Here is a 22,116-nt window from a genome sequence, read left to right as displayed (position 1 = left end):
TTCTATGGTTTGGTTTTTTTTTGTCAATAACTCCCATAAAAAGGAAAAAACTGCAAAGAATTGATCATACAAACAAGAGCACCCAAAGCCTAAGCTAAATTATTCCTCATCGACCTCCAAAAAACTATTAAAAACACAAAAATGTGCAACTGAAGCCGAATTCGCAAATTGATTATGACAAACATCAGACATGTGGCATGGAGTAGACTGTAACTATATTGAAATAAAATATAAAACAACCAGGAATGCCATGTTTCTATCATGTTTTCCTCCTTGTTTGACTGGCACTCTTTTAATCACATCATCTGAATGTAGCCTTTATTTCTGCGACGGTTTGATGGCACCAGAATGAATAATTAGAGCCACAGACTGTCAATCTCTATGACCCAGCTCTATAATCTAATGGCAGTGGACGAAAACACACATGCAACACACTGTAGTTCATTTGGACTCAGTCCCACATTCACACGTGTGCTGCAGTAAAAACTCACGAACCATCCAATGTGTCCAATCCAATTAATCTTCAGATGAAAGTAGTCCCTGGAAATGTTATGCTTTATCCTCCTTAAGTTACATTTGCAAAAAAAAAAAAAAAAACCTGCAGTGACCAGTTGTTTTAGGAAACTATTGTCCTCCTCCAAAAAACAACCTCATAGGGCATTTTTGCAAGCAGCTTAATACGAACCACAACCAGAGTTAAGCGGTCATATAAATGACGACAGTATAGTGTCCTGGAGAATTGGCACATTTCAAATAACGCCCATATAATATTACTTTTTCCCAAGCAGCAACCTCCAGGGTGAAAAGGAAGCCGATGTGGAAGTGCCAATCCTGGAATGGCCACTTGAGGCTGGCTCCAAAAGGAAGTCAATCTCCACAAACCCTCGTGTTAAAGTGTCCAACTTTACAGAAGAAACAAACACGTACAATAAATGAGTTGGTCTCTGTGGATAATCTTCCCGTTGATGACAACTATGGTATGTGAATTTTTTTTATAAGGTACCCATATAAATTATATTCAGGCTTAAAGTCCCACATAATTAAGGCGTAGCTGCTTTGTGGGACAGGTAGGTACACTCACATAGTTACCTCAAGGTTTCAGCCACAGACTGTCAGCCAGAGCCAGACAGACGCTCCATGACACTGATTTCAGCAATTAAGCTTCATTCAGCTGACTCAGCTCAACCCACACACCACCCCTTTCACCATTTTTGGAGCAGCCGGGAGTTAGGTGGTAAGGCACTGCCAAGATGAGCTTCCAAACCCATCGACAGGAAACTAATGGGTTACGTCACGGAGGCTGCACCCATGTTTATTTACAGTCAGTAGTTTTCAGCTATTGGGGTCAAGCAGGTTGGGTGGATGGCTTTGATACAACAGCGGACTTGGGTGCTGTTTGCTCACCGTTTCCAGCCACCGGTCGGGACTGTTTAAAAAAAACTGCTTTGACAACGGAGGTTGCATAACTAATGCATAACTAATCAATTTAACCCAAACCATCATCGTTTTCTAATCAAAGTGTTTTTTGTTACTAAACCTAACAGCGATGAGGCCATGCAGCTTGAACTTGCTTTAGGGAACTTCATTGATATAATGACTTTGTATAGAAATTAATTTCTATTCTTAAATGGAATAATGCACATCACAATAATAATAATACATAACAATTGACAGAAATCCAACATGGTTATTAACAATAAGAGAATTTTAGAATAATGCCTGCTTTAATTATTAATTCACAGATCCTTCTCCATGAGCTGTAAAGTCAAAGACTGTAATGCATCTATAGTGTCCTTGAGTTTCTAATCGCCTCTTAGATATTACAGTCACTAACTGCTCAACCACCATTCACTCATCTGGTGGAAGCATTTAATAAGGTCAGGGTTCAGACATTTACCTTCAAAAACCTCAACAGGAAATTGACAACAGCAGTTTGTATACTGTGTTTGTATTCGATACATAGAAAATCTAAATTCCTCTTAGGTTAATCAATCTGCAGCCAAGCTGAACTTCACGCTACAGTGCCAACGTACATATTCTAATATCGCTACCTGCAATGCAACATGCCCTACTTTCAGCTGTAGGTGGTCGACCATGTGGATACTGAGGCACCATCTTCTGTGGTGTGATTTGACCGCGCACTAGCTCTGGTATTTAATCTGTCGAGAAGTTGGTTCCGTCTTCCCAGTGGGTGAAAAAATATCCTCCTGTGCCTGCTACTGCTGCTCCTGAAACTCATCTGATGATTGAGTCAGGGATGATGCTGACTGCCTTCTCCTCCAACGACATGACTCAACACTCACATCCAACCGCTTCACTGTGATCAAAAAAGTGACATGGCAGCACGTTTGGCTGAGATAATATCTGCATCCTGCCGTGTTATCGTTGGACACATTTTTGAACCGCTGGCATGCAGATGTGGATTGCTCTGACTTGCCTTGTATTTTTCTGATAAATAAATCAAACAAATCAGTGAGAGAGCCAGAAACAGCTCTTTGAAGCAAAGAAACATTTCATGTACCACACTGAATTATAAAGTAAGTGTTCATTAACAGTCTGCCAGCTGAGGTTGAGGTCAATTCACCTTCTCCTCTTACCTCTAAGTGTTAAATGAAACTCTAATTGATTTACTAATGAGTATTGTGGACAGATGAGTCCACATTAAATCTTCATGTTAATTAAGGTCATCTCCTGTGTTACATGTAATAGCAAACCGTCATTCCATACTATCTTTCGGAGGGAGTATTTTTTTTCACCACAACCAGTGGTGAATCAGATGAATCTCAGAAGTGAGTCATCACAACAAACCAGCCAAATGAATTACATGTTCCTTGTCAACGGTTTGACTCTCGAAAAGCCAGCAGCGTTTGGACAAAAGTTCAATTGCTCGCGCTGAATTGCCAGCGTCACGCGCACACAATAAGCAAAAATATGTACATCATTAACATTTCACCTGACCTTTTTTCTGTGTCAAAATATGCCTGGGCTCCTGAAAGAGCACCACACATACACCATACGTGGACCAGAAATACCAGACCTGAATTAGAATCACCGATTAACAGCTTCACTTCTGGGAGCCACAGTCATTACAGGCATTTCTGCTTATTTTCCCCAACTGACCGTTTTAAGTTGGTCTACAGTGGCGCATATCGTACACACTCCCATGCCTATGGGGCCATCTTGTGGTGTTAAGAGGAACTAACGCCATTTCCACAACAGTACAAAAATACTTAAAGGACCATATTACAAAGGTTTTAAAAGAAACTATATCTAATGACGAAGAACAAAAATAACAAAGGCCCCTAAAGTTGAAATCTCCATTTCCTTAATTACGGTGAACATACAAATGTGTGACACTCCAGCTTTCTCTGGTTTCACTTCCCTTCCAACCAAGTGCATACTAAGGGATTATGTTGTGTCACAGTAAATCATCTTCCTTATCCTTTATCCTCTGCCTTTCTAAAGAGTGTGTACTAAAAAGTGGATAATCTCGCATGAAGATCTTTATGGTGGCCCAACAAAAGCGGAATTTATTAAACTAAATCAGGTGCTACATTTTATGCTGAATTTGATTCATTCGTTCATAAATTCTATCAGACGTGGTTTTTTTAAGTGACAGTATGTAGATTACGTAATCATAAATAAGGTTGTTGTTACACATAAAAATATGTACAAACTTACTTTTACAATGTTCAAAAGTGTACGATTTTGGGAACATCCCTCTCTGGTGTCCAGCAATATTCTGCCAACATCCTTTCCTTGGTACCTCTTTTGCACGTCCATGTGAGTATACTGGAACAACAGAAAAACTATGGGTCACTGTATATTGTCTCTCATCACCGCCGATCTACTTATCTGCCTATCTGTATGTAAATTCTGAAAATGTTTGCATGGGACAAAATCTTCACTAACCTGTGTTTTTACTAGAAAGAAACAGACAGAAACAAGTTGGTTTTGTGATTTTATACCTCAAATATATCCACCTACGTGAATGATAAGATTGGGTTTGGAAAAACTGTGTTTTGGTCGATATAATCTCTGTCTCTGTTGTGATCCAAGAATATGTCTAGTTTAATGTTACAGTATTGATATTTTATAACTTTATCTCCCAGCAGCATCCAGAGAATAATATTTGCCCGAATGTGGTTACTGATGTTTGTATGTAATGCATACTGTACCATCCTGAGTGTCAACAGCGTTTCAGTTGTAAAAGGGATGGAATATAAACAAACAATTCAAACAATGAGAGTAATACAGATCAATTTCAAAAACGGACTAAGTCGTATGCAAAAGTTTAATCACAGACCATCTCCATAAAAGGTCATTTTAAGATCAATAACTTGATATTCAAGAACAAGGAACACAAAAAGATATGTTTTTAAATAAAGCTAAATGCCATTGGTCAATTAAGATCTACATTTACAGAATAATGAAACTGTAAGAAATCGGACTTTTTGCACTTTCATCATACTATTAACTCCTTGACCGCAGATGATTCGTTCCACAGGGAGCAGAAATGAAACTTTGGGCCTCGAAACTAAGTAATTAAAAATAATATGATAATGTCTGGAACAATTGTTGTGGTCAGTTTTAAGTCATATGATTTCACTGGAGGGTAAAAGGCAGCACACCACATTAATGCCATAGGATCTGCATGAGAAGTGAATCTGAAATTTCCTCAGTATTTTGGGTTTGTTCAAGAGCAGTGACACATTGAAACATTTATTACACATTCCTCTAATTCTCAAGAGAAGGATCTCAGCTGTCTTCAAGAAATGTGGTAGTAGCCCTGAGAAAATGAAAAAAAAGTTAGCCATCTGATATTTATATTTTGGTTACTGTTAAAAGTATGCTAAATATACTCTAATGGAATCATTTTAATGAGGTCAAGCAGTGACATTATTGCACTTAATGGCACTTTTATTTTGGTATATATATTTTCTGTCTTGTCATATACATATCTTCTATTTTATCAAACCTAAAAGCTAAAACAATGATATTATTTGGATTTCAACATGTCCCCCACTGAGACAGTATAATCAAATTTTTTTTAACTTTTTGTCTAAGTGTACGTGGGGCATGTGTTGCCCCTGAGGGTTCGGTGACCCATCACAGTGGTCTGCTTGGCCCAGTTGGTGATCAAGCCTTGAATTAATCTCCCATGAGGTTTAGATATGTCTCTGTCAAAGACAAATGGGGGCTTTATTGTTGAAAGTTGTGTGAGTAGAAGCTAACTATTCAGCCATATGGGCCCCAGAAAAACTTTTGAATTGGGCTACTGTTTTAAAAGGTGCAATATTTAAGTCCTGTCTTGTAATACCACTCTGGCATCAAGAGGCGATAGAGAGCCTTTTTTAGTGTCCGGGCAGTGGCTCTCAAAGTTTTGGCATTTTAGTTGAATTTTGTGTATTCTTGCCCTGCCTTTACATCAAAGGTGTTTTTCATAACTGACAATTTAAAGATTAGATCATGGACCTCGTAGTGGATCTACCAAAAAAAAAAAAAGGCAATCAGTTAAAACAAAAGTTTACGTTGTAGCTAGCTCTATTTTAACGGCAAGACAAAAGACACATTAGAACAATATCAAGGCCATTTTGTATGTTTTTTTGTTGAGGTTTGTGTGTCATGAGCTGCATTAAAGATCCATTCTGAATTGTCCAAGTAAGCTCAGTACTCTTGGTTAGTTTTTTTTTACATTAAATTGCCTTAGTTTGGTTGATAACCAAATGAAAAGCTTATTGAGGTAGTTACGTATATGTGGCTAACCTAATGTATTAACAGTCAGTAACATTCAATTAGCTACCTTCATAAGATATGAAAACAAAAGTTAGCATTAAAAGCTGTTTATTTACCAGTTTAGAAGAAACGTTGGGAGTTTAGCATCGACCTTGATTCCATTAGCTGTCTCCAGTGGTGGAAAACAACATTGTTTACTCTTGTTTGCTTCTATTTTTTTTTTTTTAGCTCTTGTTTACTTTTCAGTTGATTCTAAGAAGAGGTTCAAATTGAATTTCTTCTTCCTCTCATGTTGGACTGAGGGCAGGCTGGACGCTACAGTGACTCACTGTCACCCCCTTGAGGTGACAGGTGGTATTACAAGATGGCACGAGACAGAACTAGCTGGTCAGCACGCCAACTTTAGTAGATATCTCTGCAACACAATACGCAGACGTCACTGTTATTTCTTTACATTCTGTGGATCATTTTAGTTCAATTACTGCATGTTTTAAACACACACACAAAAAAAACTTACATATTACACCATTAAAAAAACCTTACAAATTCAACCAAAAATAAACAAGTCAAGGCCACTCAGACAAAAGCTATAACCTAAAGCTGGGCGGGTCCTCAGCGATTATTCAAGTGTTAAACGAAACCCGCTCTGCCCTAGTTCGCAAAGTGGGGTCAGGGGCCCCCTTCACGTCTCTGAAGGCGTCTTGGGATGCACTCGAGGATAGAGTATTACATTGCTCTGCAAACACCAACACATTTCTACAGTATAGATACATAGTGGTGAACTGAGGGACTAAATTTTCCCCGCCTTTTTATTCTCCCAGCATCGCGTTTCGCTGCGTGTTACTGGTGTTTTGTCTTCAGCTGCGGATGGCTGAATGGAGCCGCAGAAAAAAAGAGAGCTTCCCTGGCAGGCATCATCCCCCTCAGTCAGTCTGACCGCCCACAGTCCGGGGGGAGAAAGTGCTGCTTTGTGAATGACGGGAGCGGCGGAGGACAGAAAACTAACTTTAACCATTAATATTTCCGACGGGGGACGATTTCACGTTCAAAAAGTTTGGACAGCCCCAGCGAGCGATACCTGGCCTACGAGGACCGAGAAAACACAGTAAGTCGCTTCGCCTTTTGAGTCCTTGTGTGGCACTGATAGAAAGCAGATTGACAGGCTTTTTTTTTTCTTTTTTTTTTTCGACGGAAAGATGCACGCATAGCAGCCTAACCGTGACCGGAATAACTGCCGGGAGATGGGAGATCAGTTCGGGACAGAATTTTACTCGGTTATCTCTTCAATCGTCTTTTACTTCTCTCAAAGAGTGACTGTCGTACAAACTAATGTCGCCTCTTTAAGACACTTTGTCGCCAACGTGTGAAGATTAAGAAGGATGTAGAGATGAAACGCTACAAGCAAACTGCATCATATGTTTCATTAAATCTTCAAGAAATTGTACATGTCTAATGCATACTGCACCGTTTGTCCATTTAGTTTCTTAAATCCTATTGATTCACATATGAAGCATTTCACCGTTTAATGCAATGTTTCCATCTGCTTGCCAATGTGTTTCGCAACATTTCATGACTCATGCAGAAGACGTGCATTCCCAGTGTCACCATGAACAATAAATAGACTCATTCATGATATTATGAGGTTTCTTCCCATAAGTCTGGTCTACGAGTCGGAAGCAGAATTAGATTACTTTGAACAGGCTTCTAATACATTTTCCAAAGCTTTTTTTTTTTTTTAAATATCTTGTCCTTTGATTTGATCTCAGTAGTATTTCAGTTCATATTAAAAGTCATTCAGTAGCTTTATTTTGCTGAGGAAAGCAACTGGTTGTTTCTTTTCTGCAGAAGCTTCCCTGCTGTCTGAGGCATTTCAGAGAGGCAGTAAATCATGGTGGTCAGTCTGGCCTGCATTGGCTGCCTCTGCCTGGTGCTGGTAGTTAACGGTGACCCCTGCCTCATCATCAGTGAGATCAACGCCGACAACCCAAGGCTGGACACCACTGAGTTTGTGGAGTTGTATCACACCAGTGGGCAGCGAGCGTCGCTGGATGGCTACACCCTTGTGTTCTATAATGGAAATGGAAATATAGCCTACAAGGTGCTGGACCTCAAGGGCCACAGCACAGATGACAGAGGTTTCTTCCTGGTGGGCTCGGTGGACATGCTGCCCAAACCGGCCATCCTCCTGCCTCCAAACACGGTACAGAACGGCCCGGACGCCATCGTCCTCTACCACACATCCGCCGCTCGCTACGGTGAAAAGATGAACGTCACCGCTGTTGGGTTGGTGGACGCAGTCGTCTACATGACTCGCCGCACTGGAGGAGCAGAGTTCCTCGCTGAAACTCTGACACCCGGGGAAATGGCCTTCGTTGAAGATGAAACAACGCTTGAAGGGGACGAGTCGATAGAGAGGTGCCTGATGTCCGAAGATCAGTGGGGCTTTCAGGTGTCCTCGCCCTCCCCAGGTCAGCGAAACAACTGCACCTGGCCCGCTGCTGCTGCAACCATTCCTATCATTACTGAGCTGAAGCTGGGCGGAGGGCAGGTAGATGGATTTGTGGAGCTGACAGAGGCTCCGGCTGCAGGTCCTTTGGTGCTGGTGGTGTTGGACGGGAGAACGGACAGGGTCAGCGTCGGAGTGGAAGTGGACGTGGAAACCTCGAGGAATGGACTGATCTCTGTGACCATAGAGAAGAACTACATGAAAGGTCAGTGTCCTGTTGTCACCATCTTGTTCCAGTGCTCTGGACAGTGCATTTAACACACACTTGAAGTATATCGTTGTATAATAGTACGATTTTTACAGCTTTTCTGGCTTTCCTGTGGAAAATATAGAGATTTCTAGTTTCTTTTAACAAATTTCATTCATTCGTAGATTTGTTTCACTATAAATTATTTGTTCCTGTTGTGGTTTCTTCTCAGGAGATGAGTCTGGGGCGGTGGCCCTTTACAGTGGCAGAGCTACAGACTTCCCCGTGGGCAGTCCACTGAGCCAGATACAACCTCTCGATGCATTTGTGTTTTCCGGACCTGGAAACAAGCCCAGTGCCAACCTCACAGAGACTCTCATCCCAGGCAGGCAGCCGTACCAGCTGAGCAACAGGCAAGAAGTCTTGATAGTTTACAGTTTCCCCATACCGACAATTTCAAAAGTAAAATGACATGCAACAGTTAAAATCTGCCGTTTGGTGATATTCATACTGTGTTGTAATGTTCAGTGGCTATTTTTGATGCTATAGTCTCAAGTGTTGTGCAACACATTGAGTGAAGTGCATCTCATCGGGTGGGGGTGTTAAGCTTGTGACCACTGTTCCTCTTTGCTAATGTGTCATTACATCTGAGCAGCAGTCCGAAGTAGCCTCTTAGTCACACTTACTCAGGGAAACTTCAAAGATAAATGCGCTCATACTTGACCGCCTAGTTTAATTTACACTTCTTTTATAAAAATTGCCAAGCTGTGTGAGGCTATATTTACTGCAAGTACAATGCTGCCTTGTGCAAAATGCTAATGTCACCATATAAATGTTTTCACAAAGACAATGCCAACATTTTGAAGATTAGCATGTGTAATGTTTACCCTGTTTACCATTTTAGTTAACAAGTTTGGTCATAAACCAATTTACTGGACAAATAGCAGTTGGGAGGATCAGTCAAGCTACTACAGTTTATTGTCTAGGGATTTTATGGTAATCCATCTAATAGGGCTGATTTAATTGTCCTTTTCTGTTCATTTCATGCCACTTCAAGCCTAATTATAGTTTAATACACGTACACTTCATAATGAGGAGCCATTTAATGGCATTTAACACTGGAACATATAAAAAGCACCTTTGATCGCCACCATTTTTACTGCAAATCTGACAAACTACCTCCTTCAAGTTATTAGGCTCCCCGTCTTCATTTGGCGTACAACCAAAATGTGCCCACAGTAGTGCTGTGGTGTTTGGCGTTGCAACTAAATCCATGATGTTAATGTTAATGGATGCTCATCTAAATGCTGTCAGTTTAATATTAGACGTTAAGCGCCCCAAGCTGAACAGTTGGTGTCTCTAATTGTCCACTTGTGTGCTATTAAATCAACAATAAGACATCACAAAAGGAGTGCCAGTCAAACCTCAAATGGTGGAAAACAACATGGAAATAGTGATGGTCATTTATGTTAGTTTCATTCAGCAGTTTTTACACAGATGAATGGAAATGATTCTAACAATAATGCAAACTGGTCAGCTTAAATAATTATGTAATAATTCTGACAAGCTTACGAATAGTTACGATATTTTACCAAAAGCCCAAAATGTCAACCTTATGGTGACACCAGATGATGGACTGGGGCCACACCAATATAGCATGGCGAGAAAGTATTAAAAAAACCAACAAAAAAAAACAGCATTAGAATTAGTTTTACTGTATTTCAAGGCCATATTTTTTGATAGTATCTGGATATAAATTTGTTTGTCTAATGTGCAAAATATGAATCTGTCACCCTACACTGAACCATTTCATATTATATCCCTTCAAAATAAGGGACTTTTAATAACCATTGCTTCTTAATGATTTAATTATTTCAACAGTTTGAGAGAGGGAGGCTTCTATCTCAGTCGCTGTGGTGTGGCTACCTGGGCCAGAGATCCCGGCATCTTCTGGGAGGCCCCACAAACTCCTGGGCTGCCCAACCAGTGCCCCTGGCCAAAGATCTGCCCTCACAGTATTGGTAAGTGTTTAAATGAGCTTCACACATTATTAATACCCGTGTTTCTAATTCATCTTATAGATTCAGTCAACACAGATGTGCCTAAAAAAAAAAGGCATTTCAATAGCACTTTCTTGTTCACCCAAGCTAATGGTTTTGGATAGGCCAATGTGGAAGCGTCTTAAACTGCAATACCATCGAGGGCCACTAGGGTTTGGCTCTAAAAAGGCTTTGGCTCCATAGACTCCCATTCAACTTCTCATGAAATACAAAGTCTATGCATTTTTTCCATAACTCATAATGGTATCATTCGCTTAAATCACTCCTTATTAGTTTTCTGGTGGTCCATCTGAAAATAATAGCATTATTAATTAGATATTAGCCCTCAAAAAGTCTTCTATGGGGGTGTCATCTTTGGGGGCATGTCTGTTTGATTTACAGGCCTTTAGTGCAGTCAGGTTTCTGCTAGAAGTGGGCGGGCATAATTTGCTCCGAGATCAAGTCAGATCTGCAGCTCGCTCCTCCCAAGCTTGTCCAAATATGGCTACTTCTGGTTCCATAACAGCAAGATGGCGACTTCCAAAATACCAAACTCAAGGTTCAGAACAGCAGTTCACAAACCAATGGGTGACGTCACAGTTGATTGCTGCTTGGTTGGTCTTAGGGCAGACAGGACGCTGCATTGTTCACTATCGCCGCGGTGGTGTTACAAGTTGGGACATTGTGGGCCACAAAGAGCTACATGTGTTTTATTATGTATACAAACAGGGATACTTTCAAATATATATATATATATATATATATATTTTTTTAATCTTGGTAAAACAAAGAGTAAATCTCAGAAAGAGACACTTGATTTAGCTACTCAGGATCTATTTGCTCAAATGCAGACAATATGCCAATTTTGGGGAAGTTGCAGATTTCCTCAATCTCCAGCTAGGGAGCTTAATCACTGGAACAAGTATTGCAAATAAATTAACCGAGAGCTGATGAGCTATGCTGCTCCAAGAGGAAACTGCAAATAAGTGAAATGAAAGCTGGTCTGTTTGTTGAAGAGATTAGTTGTGCTTTCACCAAAATTGAGGAAAGGTTGTGCTTTATCATGTGACGTCCTGCCCTTTCCTTTGAACAGACGTTATTCAAAATGTTTCATTCATAAAAAACACTAAAGGTCATATAAGTAAGGTTGCATAATTTATATCTAACAGGAGAAAAATAAGACCATTGTTGAGATAAACTGATAAAAAAAATAACATTATATTAATATTTATTAAGGTCAGGTGGTTTTAGGATTTTCTAATAGGACATTGTTACTTAAGCTCAGGCTCTAAATTTCGTTCCTGTGTCTGTTTACTTCGATCAGTTCGGATTCCGATGTTATTTATAGCAGCATGAGATGTCAGCATTGCCCGGGGTTACACCCAGATTAGGCATATTTTAAACAAACTTATTGGAAGAGAAAACACTCCTCCAAGACTCTTGGTTCAGCTTTATTCAGCAATACAATGAAGATCAAGAAAATGACATATTGTATGTTACGGTCAGATTTAGCAAAAAGCAAGTTGTCCTGGCAGTAATAAAGAGAACTGACTCTGTCAGCAATTCCCTGTCCCTGTTTTTGGTTATTATTGTTCAAGCTTCATTTAGATTCACTCTGTGTTTGTTTGTTTGTTTGTGTACTTGCATGGCTATCTTTGTGAGGACCGGTGAACATTTAAGACCTTGGGAGTGAGGACATTTTGGTTGTTCCTCAATTTCTGACACGTCTTCAAAGGGCTGTTTGAAGACTTGGTTTTAGGGTTAAAGTTTGAATTGGAGGACTTATGATGTTTATAGAAAGAGAGGGAAAAGAAGTGAGTTGGTTTTACAGGATATGTTTATCCTTTATCGGTGGTGCTGGTGGAGGAAAAAGGGTGCAGCCTCAGGCAGTGTTCCCATTGAGCACCCGGATGGCCTGTGGGAAGAAGCTCCTTTTGAGCCGCGCCATGTTGGTCCTCAGGCTGCAGTAATGTTTTTCTAATCGAAGCACAGAAAACAGGCCATGATCTGGGCGATTGGGGCCCCTGGCTATCCATATTGCTCCGGTTCTGCACTGCCGGGTGTTTATGTCCTTACTCAAAATAAGAGAGCACATGCATGACAACATCACCATCATTTTAAACACTGCAGTGTATGTTATCATCACAGAATGATGTACTCCTACTGTATTCTCCAATGGACATTACCTGGTATGAAGGATTTATACACTGATATTTGGAAAATGATACTTTCTCATTTTTGTCTTTGTTAATGAATTTCTCCATAGTCTTGTCAAACTATTTCTTGATGCTTTAGTGATTTCAGGAGGTACAGACTCACCGCCTCACCTCCCACCCTGGGGCAACAGTGACTTCCTGATCAATGAACTGAACACGGATACGCCTGGCGCAGCTGAGGACGGAGAGTACATCGAGCTGTGGCACCCATCAGGCCGCAGAGTCTCCTTGCAGGGTATCTGGATCCTGCTGTTCAGTGCGCACAACAACAGACCCTACAGGGAGATCAGCCTGAGTGGACATTTCACCACCTCCAAAGGATACTTCCTGCTCGGCAGTGACAGGTTGGTGCCAGCTCCGTCGCTTCGCCTGCCTCCCAACACCATCCAGAACGGACCAGATGCCGTGGCGCTCTACCGCAGCCCTTTTGGCCCACCGTCAGCCACGCAAAGAGGGATCCCCACTAAAGGCCTGCTGGATGCAGTGGTATACCGACAGAGAGGATCAGACAGGGAGGCACAGGAGCTGAGTAAAGCTCTGACCCCGGGACAGCTGCCACTGTTGGAGGATCCAGAGGTTCTGCCTGGTGATGAGGCCCTGAGTCGCTGTAGAGGTCTTTATCCCTATGACCTGTCTGCTTTTTCTGTGAGTGCAAACATTTCAGAGTATTTTTCTGACATTAGGCAGCAAGTCGGGTGCTAATATATGTACCTGACTAACTAATGAACACTAGTAACAATAATGAAAGAAATAGTTCAATAGTAGGTCAATTTTCTCATCCTGGATACCATTCTCAAATCTGTTCATTATTAGGAAAACTACAGCCAGCAGCTAGTTGGCTTAGCCCAAACTTTGCACTATTCCTGCCCAAGAAATAGTCCTGCACATAACTTCCTGTAACACCATGTGTGATTTGTGTGAGTCAGTCAGACTGAAAATGGGAGAAATAGCCAACATGGATCTGTCCAAAGGAAAAAAAAAATACCCCCACCAGCACTTCTAAAGTTGGCTAAATATCTTTTTCTCATCTCATTTGTTAAATCCCCAAAGCACCAGAGCTTAAATATGGCAGACTTTCTGGAATTACTGTAACATGTGTACACAAAAAAGTTGTGCAAATTAAATGGAAGAAATTTAAAGTATTCATCAAATGAGCTTTAGAGGGGTTGTTGAGGGATTATTGTCAGTTCTGGAAGGAGTCAGTCAAACAGTCAATGCGAAGCTAAGCTAAGCAGCTGCTTTATTTTACTGTACAGAAATGAGAGTGGTATCAAGCCACTGTGCAAGAACACTGGAGCCTCATAAAACATATGTCAACCTTTAAATATGTTTTTGCAAGTAAAGAAAATATTTTATTTTATTGCATTAAAAGGAAAATGCATGCGGTCTCTGATGTACTCATAATGAATTTGTTGTTCATCAATCACTGTAGGTGGCTCCACCCACCCCTCTGAGGGAAAACAGCTGTCCCCGCCCTCCTCCAGCCCCTGAGGGTGTGGTCATCACTGAGGTGGCTAGTGGCCACTGGACCAATCACAGCCAGCAGCGGGCCTTTGTGGAGTTGCATGGGCCACCCAAGACAGACCTGAAGGGCCTGGTACTCTCCGTGTTTGACCAGGAGCGTATTGGAACCGTCATTGCACTTCCTTTGACAGGATCTATTGACCAGGATGGATTTTACATCGTTGGAAATGTCACCGGAGCAGGTGGAGGCATGCTGCTGAGCTACGGCAACTTTAAAATGTTTCCCATCTCCTGCTTTATCCATTTCTTGGTTCTTCCTGCTTCTTTATTCTTGCTTTGCACCGACTCTCCCATGCTTTCACAATAATTCTTCATCTCATCTCTCCCCTGCATAGATCAGACCTTCCCGGAGGGCTCAACTGTGCCAGTGCGAGGAGCAGTAATCCTGTGCTACGACCTCTTCAGTGTCTGCAGAGCCGGCACTGCACTGACCAACTCCAGCCTCAGAGATGTGCTTGTGTTCAGTGAAAACCAGCAGCTGCTTTCCTCTCTGTCCACCAGCAGAGGGGGACAAGTGATCCCAGCTGTCAGGTGAACACAGTGCACCCATCAGCATGAATCACTGACAACTTTTGTTGAACATTAATGATAAGTCTTAAAACCAATTAAAGATAAATGGACTTTTTACATTAGCAGGCCACAGCAAAGGTGGCAGAGCTGCCATAGGTTTCAGTGTTTCTTTCCCTACCACACTTTAGGATGTGGACAGGAAGAGCTGGGGACAGAATCCACCCTGCAATTATTGGACAATACACTCTAGTACCTGAGTTTTAGCTGCTAAAATGTGACAAATCTGCAAAGGCCTTCACTTAATCATTTCGACGAGGTCCAATCCATCAACAGACTAAGAACCTGGTCAAAGGATCTTGGTTTCTTTTTATGATTTGTTCATTTTTAACTGCAGTAGATTACCATTAATTGCACTGTATGGAGTATGGAGGTTTAAATTGAGAAGACTACAACAACAAAAATCAGAAAGTCTGACAACCAGTTTGTCAGTTTTCGAGAAAAATATCTGTAAAGGTTGTAACATTATTTGGAGGAGGATTACTTTATCCACAGTCAAGTGACAGCACTTAAGATCACAGTCAAATGAATTAAGGCATATTGTCATCTTTCTCTTTGTCCAGAATTACCACAGTTTGGCTTAAACAGACCTAAATTATGTATTTATACTAAGTAAACAACAGAGCATAGTGTAGTAGAAAGAAAATCACTGACTGACGTATTGAGAAACATGTTGTTATGGTCAAAATATTTCCATGAAGCTAGTTGCTATGCATGTAAATCTATTATCAGGTAGACATCCTCCTTTTCACTTTATCATCCTCATCACTCCTGTATGTGTTGTTGTATGTTCTGTTTGTGCAGGTCAGTGGAAGACGGTCCTGTCTCACTGAGCCGGTGCTCGTGTTGTGAGGTGAGGAGCCCATCCTCCTGGACGAGCTCATCTCCCACACCTCACAGCACTAACCTCTGTCCGAGCTCCGCCTTCTCCAGTCAAATTGATCTCTGCCTTGGGCCCCTGTCCAGTGACTGGCAGGAGCAGTCGGGAGGTGAGGCACCGAAACATTTACATTTGTAAATCAAAAATGCATAAAGTATAAAATCTAGGATCGAAGGAGAGATTAAGTAAATTGTAGAAATTGTTAAGCTGTTTTGGGCAATATTGATATAAGTAGCTTTATTTTGACATAAAGTAGAATATTTCAAACCACTGTGCCTAGACTTCAAAATGTCTTATTTTGAGGTGATAGTGATGTGCGGCAGACAGTCATGCACACTGCTGCACTGGAGGCACCCATCTTAGTTGGTGTAAAGCTGATTTCTTTTAGTCATTTGTCTATAAAAAAAGATCAAACTAGTAATTCTTCTAATGATCATATTAAAGTAAATATGTCTTAATAAAAGCTGACAGCCTCTTCTCTGCTCATTTTAGACTGCAGTGTCCTAATCCACGGGAAGAGGGTCGCTGAGGTGGCCGACTACTTGGAGCAGAGGTGTCACTGTGGCATCTCTGCATTGTATCTCCAAGGTGAGGCCCTCTGACACACTAATGACTGTCTAATGACCAGGAGAACAGCATGAATTCAATAATCAACGTTGCAGAAATGCCCAGTTGTAGCTGAGTCCAGGCTCGTTCTTACAGAGTAGGAAAGTGCATTTGACATAAGCAGACAAATAATGTAGCAACTCCCAGAAGAAGATCTCTCAAAAGCACAAAAGCAAACCTAGCAGCCACTTTCAGCTCTAAAAACTTATTAATCATTTGGATGTTGGGAGGCTCAATTGTAGCCTTTCTGTGTCATTATTATATCCTGTACGGAATGAACGGCGACATTCAATTATCATCTTCCATCTCCGGCTCCCAGTTTACAGAAAAGCACTTATTGAGCAATTTCATATGTAATTTGTGAAGCATTTATTTGTCTGTTAATGTTCAAGGGGCCAACTTTTCTTGCGTGTCTGGGTGGCTGCGAGTATGGGGGAACATCCAGGCGCTGTCAGACCATCAAAAGGCCCTCATCATCCAGACATCACACATGAATCCTTCATCTGCTCAGGGAGATGTCTGTTCTTCTCCAACCACAGACCGCTACACAAGCACAGGTGAGATCCTTCTCAGTGCAGCTCCCCAACACGACACAGTTGGTTTAGAGTAAACTGCTACAGTAGTGCCACAGCTAATTCATACTCTTTTAAAAAAAAAAACAGAACAGATACATAAAACACTCAGAGAGCACAGATCTCAACCAAGGCCACTACCCTACTCTTCTATAATAGGCACATCTTCAACCACATATGTCTAGACACGTTTCTAAAACTGAAGCCTTACACTCAGCTGTTCCAGTTCTCATCTATAAAACCAGTGAGGCTTGACAGACCTGGCATTAACATTCCCTCTTGGGTGAAGGGTGATCCAATGACCAGAGGACAGCTGTTCACACTTGGCATTATCATGCATATCCACGCATGTCTTGAGTGACACTAATGTACACATACAATCCCGAAACACATACAGACACAGGAATAGAGGAGGCGAAGCAACAGGCATTTAACACTACAAGACATCCTTGGTTACTGGAGCCTCATTTTAGTGTACAGTCTATTACAAATTTATGACAAATTTCATGTCTGTAAAAGTTCATGTAATCACCCCAGGACGGATGTTAATGCCAGGTGTGCCGAGCCTCTTTGTCCTAGAGTGCTCCAAAACGACAGCTTGCTATTTTAAGTTTTAACAAGTAGATGTGTATCTCAGAGAATTACTCGTACCCATGAATGTGGATTATCATAAGGACTCATTGTATTTATTGATTAACCATTGTCTCTTTCACTATTAAACTTTACTGCCACCTACGGGATATTAAGATGTATGGCATTTAAAAAACGAATACCCTGTCCAGCAACGTTAGTAGAAGTGAAACATATTTTGTGGATCCTGTCCAAAAATGATTAGATTTCTCTTCTGGCTGTGCTACACACTTCCACCAAGTTTTATGAAAATCAGGCAGCTAGTTTTTCCACAATACCACAATAAAAAGGGGATTGAACTGTGGTACGATCTGGCAGGTTAGTCATAGAGCCAGAGTGGCACATTATCATCATCATCATCATGATTATTAGGATCTTAAAGTCTGTCCAGTGTGTTTTCAAAAGTTAGAAGGCATATTCCCTGCAAGAGACATCTTTACAGTGCATTTCACTCTGGAGCCATACAAGTTATTGAGATGTTTGATAACTGGAGAGATACACTCCAAGGATAACAACGCACATGGTGAGAAGGCATAGAAATTCAAGATTGCAACGAGATGGGTTATTATGTGACAAAGGTTAAGTGATCAGCGTGTGACAGCTAAACAAAACAAAAAGAACCTCAAAGGGGATAAAAGTAAAAATGCGAAACACTATTTACCCACAGACACACATAAGATATCAGTTGTCCAGTGATTCTTGTTTGTTAATTTCTTAACATATCTCATTATTGGAGGTGAGGTGATGGATTTTCTCTTGGTTGCAATCTGCAACCTCACCGCTAGATGCCACTAAATCCTGCACACTGCTCCTTCAACATAATAATTCGAACTGGTGTCAGATGAGGGATTCATGGTAAATAATGTATGTACAGAAACCATCTTTACTGTTTTTATTGTATCACATTGACAGCAGCCTCTCTGTTACTGCAGGCTGGGTTTTTTTGGCACCAGGTGAGGAGAGCTACTAAGAGGAAGAGTTGCAGCAACAGGCCGCACACCTCCAACTTCCAACTCCACTCTGCCCTGCTGTTGTGGAAAAACTACTTATAATGTATAGATCATGGCTTTTCATGTATGATTAATAATGGCCAACTACCAACGGACATTCTCATTAAATTGTCAGTGTTGGCTTCAGCATGGAAAACGCACTTGCTGTTACAAGTAGTAACAAAAGCTGTGACCAAATCCAACAAGATTGCAGGACTATATAGTTGAAATGTGGGAAGAAAAATCATATTTTTCAATATTAAATATTAGATACACTTCTGATCCTGACATTTTAAAACATATATCCTTTAAAAGGATGGTTTATGCTATCTGCATATAGGATCTGGGGGAAACAAATCCTGTTGCTGCATTATGTTTTAAATCATTCACCTGTTCAGAACTGAGTTTTTACTTCCGTCCCTCCTAGCGTCTGCCCTGGGGTTACAGATAGGCCTGATAGTGGCAGTGCTCCTGCTGCTGGGACTGGGAGCTGCTCTGTTCATGTATTTCTACAGGAGGAGGTGAGGATTTTTCTTTATTCCACTTATCTCTCTCTTTTGTACTTATCACAGATATTTCTAATTACCTATTTACACACTGACAGCAACATTTAATGTCTGTATTCTTTGCTTGAAATCTCCACAGATTTTTCACATGTGTTTCATCTTTTGACGCCTCTTATCATAGCGAGGGCTGTGAATAAGTAGGACTTTCAAAATGTAACTGAGAATGTATTCTGCTTATTTAGCTTAATTGAACAGTAGGATGGAACAAGTGCCAACAATACCCAGACCCATAAATGCTGTTATTTATAGTAATTACCATATAAACACACAGGGAGTCATGTGGTGCAGTTTGAACCCTGAATGAGATTTAGATACACTGTATGTATTAATGGAGCTCTATAAAGTGTATCAAAGTATGAACTGACATAAATGTGGATCGAACATTCATATTTCTGTCCCAGCCTTGTAGAATATTTTCCAAAAGGACAACATGTAACCACTAAATATCAGGTTTCGTTGTTAGACTATCGCGTCGACTTACAGACTTCAACACCAGCCATACAATTTTACTGCTACTTTTTCTTCGTTAGAAAAAATGCGAATCCCTATCGCTCTCTCTGCCGTGTGTTCAACTCACAAATAAATGCAGGAAGTTCACGACTGTGTTTCAAAGTTGTTAAAAGTCCAATAAAAGCAACAAATCACAGCTTCAAGTAGTGCCGGTAGATAAAGGCCAGTTGAGAACAGAGTGGGCACAATCAAAAGGTAAAATTATAAAACTTTCGGATTAAAATACTTCTGGTACGGACCTGATTTGAAACTGTGGTGTGATTGCAATGTGTTGATTGTGAAGGTCGGTGTTGATGTTGCATTCTCAGGCGCCCTCTGGACTACTACACCATGGAGCTGAGTGAACACGCAGAGGGACTGTCAGATCTATAATCCAGGCTCAGACATGTCACGTGGCTCGTGTGCGTGGAAGGACTCCGGCAGAGGCAGCGAGTGACGGGAGGAAAATCAGAGGCTCATTTGACCTGTACATATCTAAATTAACTGTGCGGCTGTTGTGAATTTAATGCCACCACAAGTGTCCTTCTGTGTGTCTTTGAACGATCGCTGATGAAAATGACTTGTTGCTCGGTTGCAGCCAGAGTGTGACTTGATGTTTCATGGCGACAGTTACATCGAATTAGGCAACCCATGAGCTGAATTTTAAAGCCCCAGATAGTAAAATATTTTTCTAAGGATCGATGTGCAGCCTTTGCCTGTGAACAGTGCTGGTTACTACTTTTAAGGGAAAGGAAGGTGTAAGGGAGTTTTTCTTCTTTTTTTTTTGAAATACTTGAGTCCTAAATGGTCATTTTTGTTGACTTGTCTCTGTTACTGTGGATAAAGCCTTTAAAATTGAACAAATAATCAACTATGCAGGAAGCTCAGCTGGTACAACAGTGTTTTAACCCAGATAATATTTGTTAAGCTCACTTTTATTCTTGAAATTGGGTCCTTCTTTGTTTTCCTGCTACATACAGACTGTAGTCACTCAAAGGACTTTAAATGTGAATGTCTCTGTGGTGCCTGTAACCCCTTTTGTATGATTGCTTAAAGCAAACTGTTTAAATTTTTCCTGATAGAAAAGTAGAGGAGTGTGTGACTCTGATGAAGTGATTTCTCTAATTAATGGTTGGTGGTCAAAGCTCTTCTATGTTTCACTTGTGTTTATTCTCCTGTGCCTTGGAGCTAAGTGTTTTTTGATCAGTTGAATCATCTTTTATTACAGGGAGATTACAGCAAAGTGTCAATTGCACATATGTGATTGTAGTATTCTCCGTGGGAGAGCAGGGAGGGGCCTTTTGCCGCAATCTAAAATGATAAGTTATTGTAGAAATACAAAAAGATTCCAATTGGTCACGTTAGTTAGTGGGGCCACTTTACTTTTTTTTTTTAAGTCCACGTTCACGTCCATGTTGCTTCTTTCATCTGAGGAGGTGCACTAATTACCTTGGTAAGGAGATATTTTCTCCTCATTTCTTATTTCACAATATAATAATAATAATTGACATTTCTTGTTACAATTATGTCGAACTAATTTAACCCTGTGGAATCAGATTTTTGTTAAAGCAGTGTTGCTGCTTTTTTCAGCTTTTCCTGTAACTTGGGAAAAAAAATATTCATTGTAAAATCAGCCAAATTAAAGCAAATTAAGGCTTTTTTGGCTTTTGCAGTGAGAAAATGTGTTGTTTTCCCTTTCAAATTCTGTTGTGATGTTTATGAAATGTATTTTATTGTAAACTTCTATATTTTTAGGTTCTGTGTAAAATAGTGCATGTAGTAAGGTAGAAAAAGAAAAAGCAGGTGAAGAAAACTGCACCTCAAGATGTAAAATTAAAATACTGACATGCAAATGTTTTGACGCTTGAATAAAATGTGAGGTATCTCCATCCTGAAGAAGCTACGCGATGCTGAATAAGTGGCTGAACAAAAGTTCATGTAACACTTCCACTGAGAGCTTGTCAGTTTTTGTTAACCTCAGTTGCATATTCTTTGGTCCAGACCAGCAGTATTGAAATCTAACACAACTCTAACTAAAGAGAAACAGGAATTTGCAAATCTCATTGCTGGGCACTAAAAGGCGGTGTGTGTGTGTGTGTGTGTGCAGTAAATATTCAAGATCTGCGACAGAGAACGTACACACTGATCAGCATGCTACAGAAAACACTGGAACGAAAACGTTGCATCATCTGCATCCACAAGTCATCAATTAAAAGCTGTTTTTTCACTGTTTATTCCCAGTTAATTTTCCTTCTAATGTCATGCACATGTTCCAGGTTTGAAATAAAATACTTCCACAGATGTGCAATGAAGTTTTTCAGCTCCCGATTCGTCACTGCTTTCTGTTTGACATCTCCATTTCTGTTCCACAGTTTATTTTAAAATATATGTAATTATTATTGTAACTGATGTCCCTATAGTCTACTTTTGTACTTTGGGGGTGGATGTGGCTCAGATGGTAGAGAGGGTTGTTGTTTTTTATGGTTTGTTTTGAAGGACGCACAAAGTGCCATCTTATTGCAGAATGACAACGCAAGGGTCGAGTGACTCTTTCTTTTTTTTTTTTTTACTACGTTCGCCGAACAATTATCCCAATAACTTGCAGGATG

At 40.6% G+C, this 22,116-nt stretch overlaps 1 protein-coding gene across 2 annotated transcripts; it reads left to right on the top strand.

Annotated features, from left to right (window-relative positions):
• Positions 1-6,628: 6,628 nt before the first annotated feature.
• Positions 6,629-21,809, top strand: LOC138616906 (uncharacterized). 2 transcript variants are annotated; one of them, XM_069691498.1, is made up of 12 exons: positions 6,629-6,841; positions 7,582-8,447; positions 8,662-8,842; positions 10,311-10,450; positions 12,764-13,329; positions 14,117-14,390; positions 14,544-14,739; positions 15,580-15,764; positions 16,148-16,243; positions 16,654-16,818; positions 18,880-18,973; positions 19,098-19,826. In XM_069691498.1, exons 2-12 carry the CDS (start codon positions 7,625-7,627, stop codon positions 19,153-19,155), a joined length of 2,778 nt encoding a protein of 925 aa, XP_069547599.1. In that variant the 5' UTR covers positions 6,629-6,841; positions 7,582-7,624; the 3' UTR covers positions 19,156-19,826. The 2 variants fall into 2 exon arrangements, with proteins under 2 accessions (XP_069547599.1, XP_069547598.1); XM_069691497.1 differs by lacking the exon at positions 19,098-19,826 and adding an exon at positions 19,837-21,809 and having other exon boundaries at positions 6,630-6,841.
• Positions 21,810-22,116: the final 307 nt, after the last annotated feature.

This window comes from Brachyistius frenatus, unplaced genomic scaffold (genome assembly GCF_029030835.1).
Source record: "Brachyistius frenatus isolate BFR_SWC_R1_liver_20210118 unplaced genomic scaffold, ASM2903083v1 Contig_11, whole genome shotgun sequence".
Taxonomy (NCBI): domain Eukaryota; kingdom Metazoa; phylum Chordata; class Actinopteri; family Embiotocidae; genus Brachyistius; species Brachyistius frenatus.
Note: the sequence above shows the minus strand (reverse complement) of the source record. Positions and strands in the feature narration are given on the sequence as shown.

What these genes read in the sequence shown, in the direction of transcription:
- LOC138616906 (XM_069691497.1), top strand. Translation starts at nt 7,625, where the DNA reads ATGGTGGTCAGTCTGGCCTGCATTGGCTGCCTCTGCCTGGTGCTGGTA. An exon ending in GATCTGCCCTCACAGTATTG is followed by an intron (nt 10,451 to 12,763) that starts GTAAGTGTTTAA and finishes TTGATGCTTTAG; the next exon opens with TGATTTCAGGAGGTACAGAC. An exon ending in ATGTATTTCTACAGGAGGAG is followed by an intron (nt 18,974 to 19,836) that starts GTGAGGATTTTT and finishes TTGCATTCTCAG; the next exon opens with GCGCCCTCTGGACTACTACA.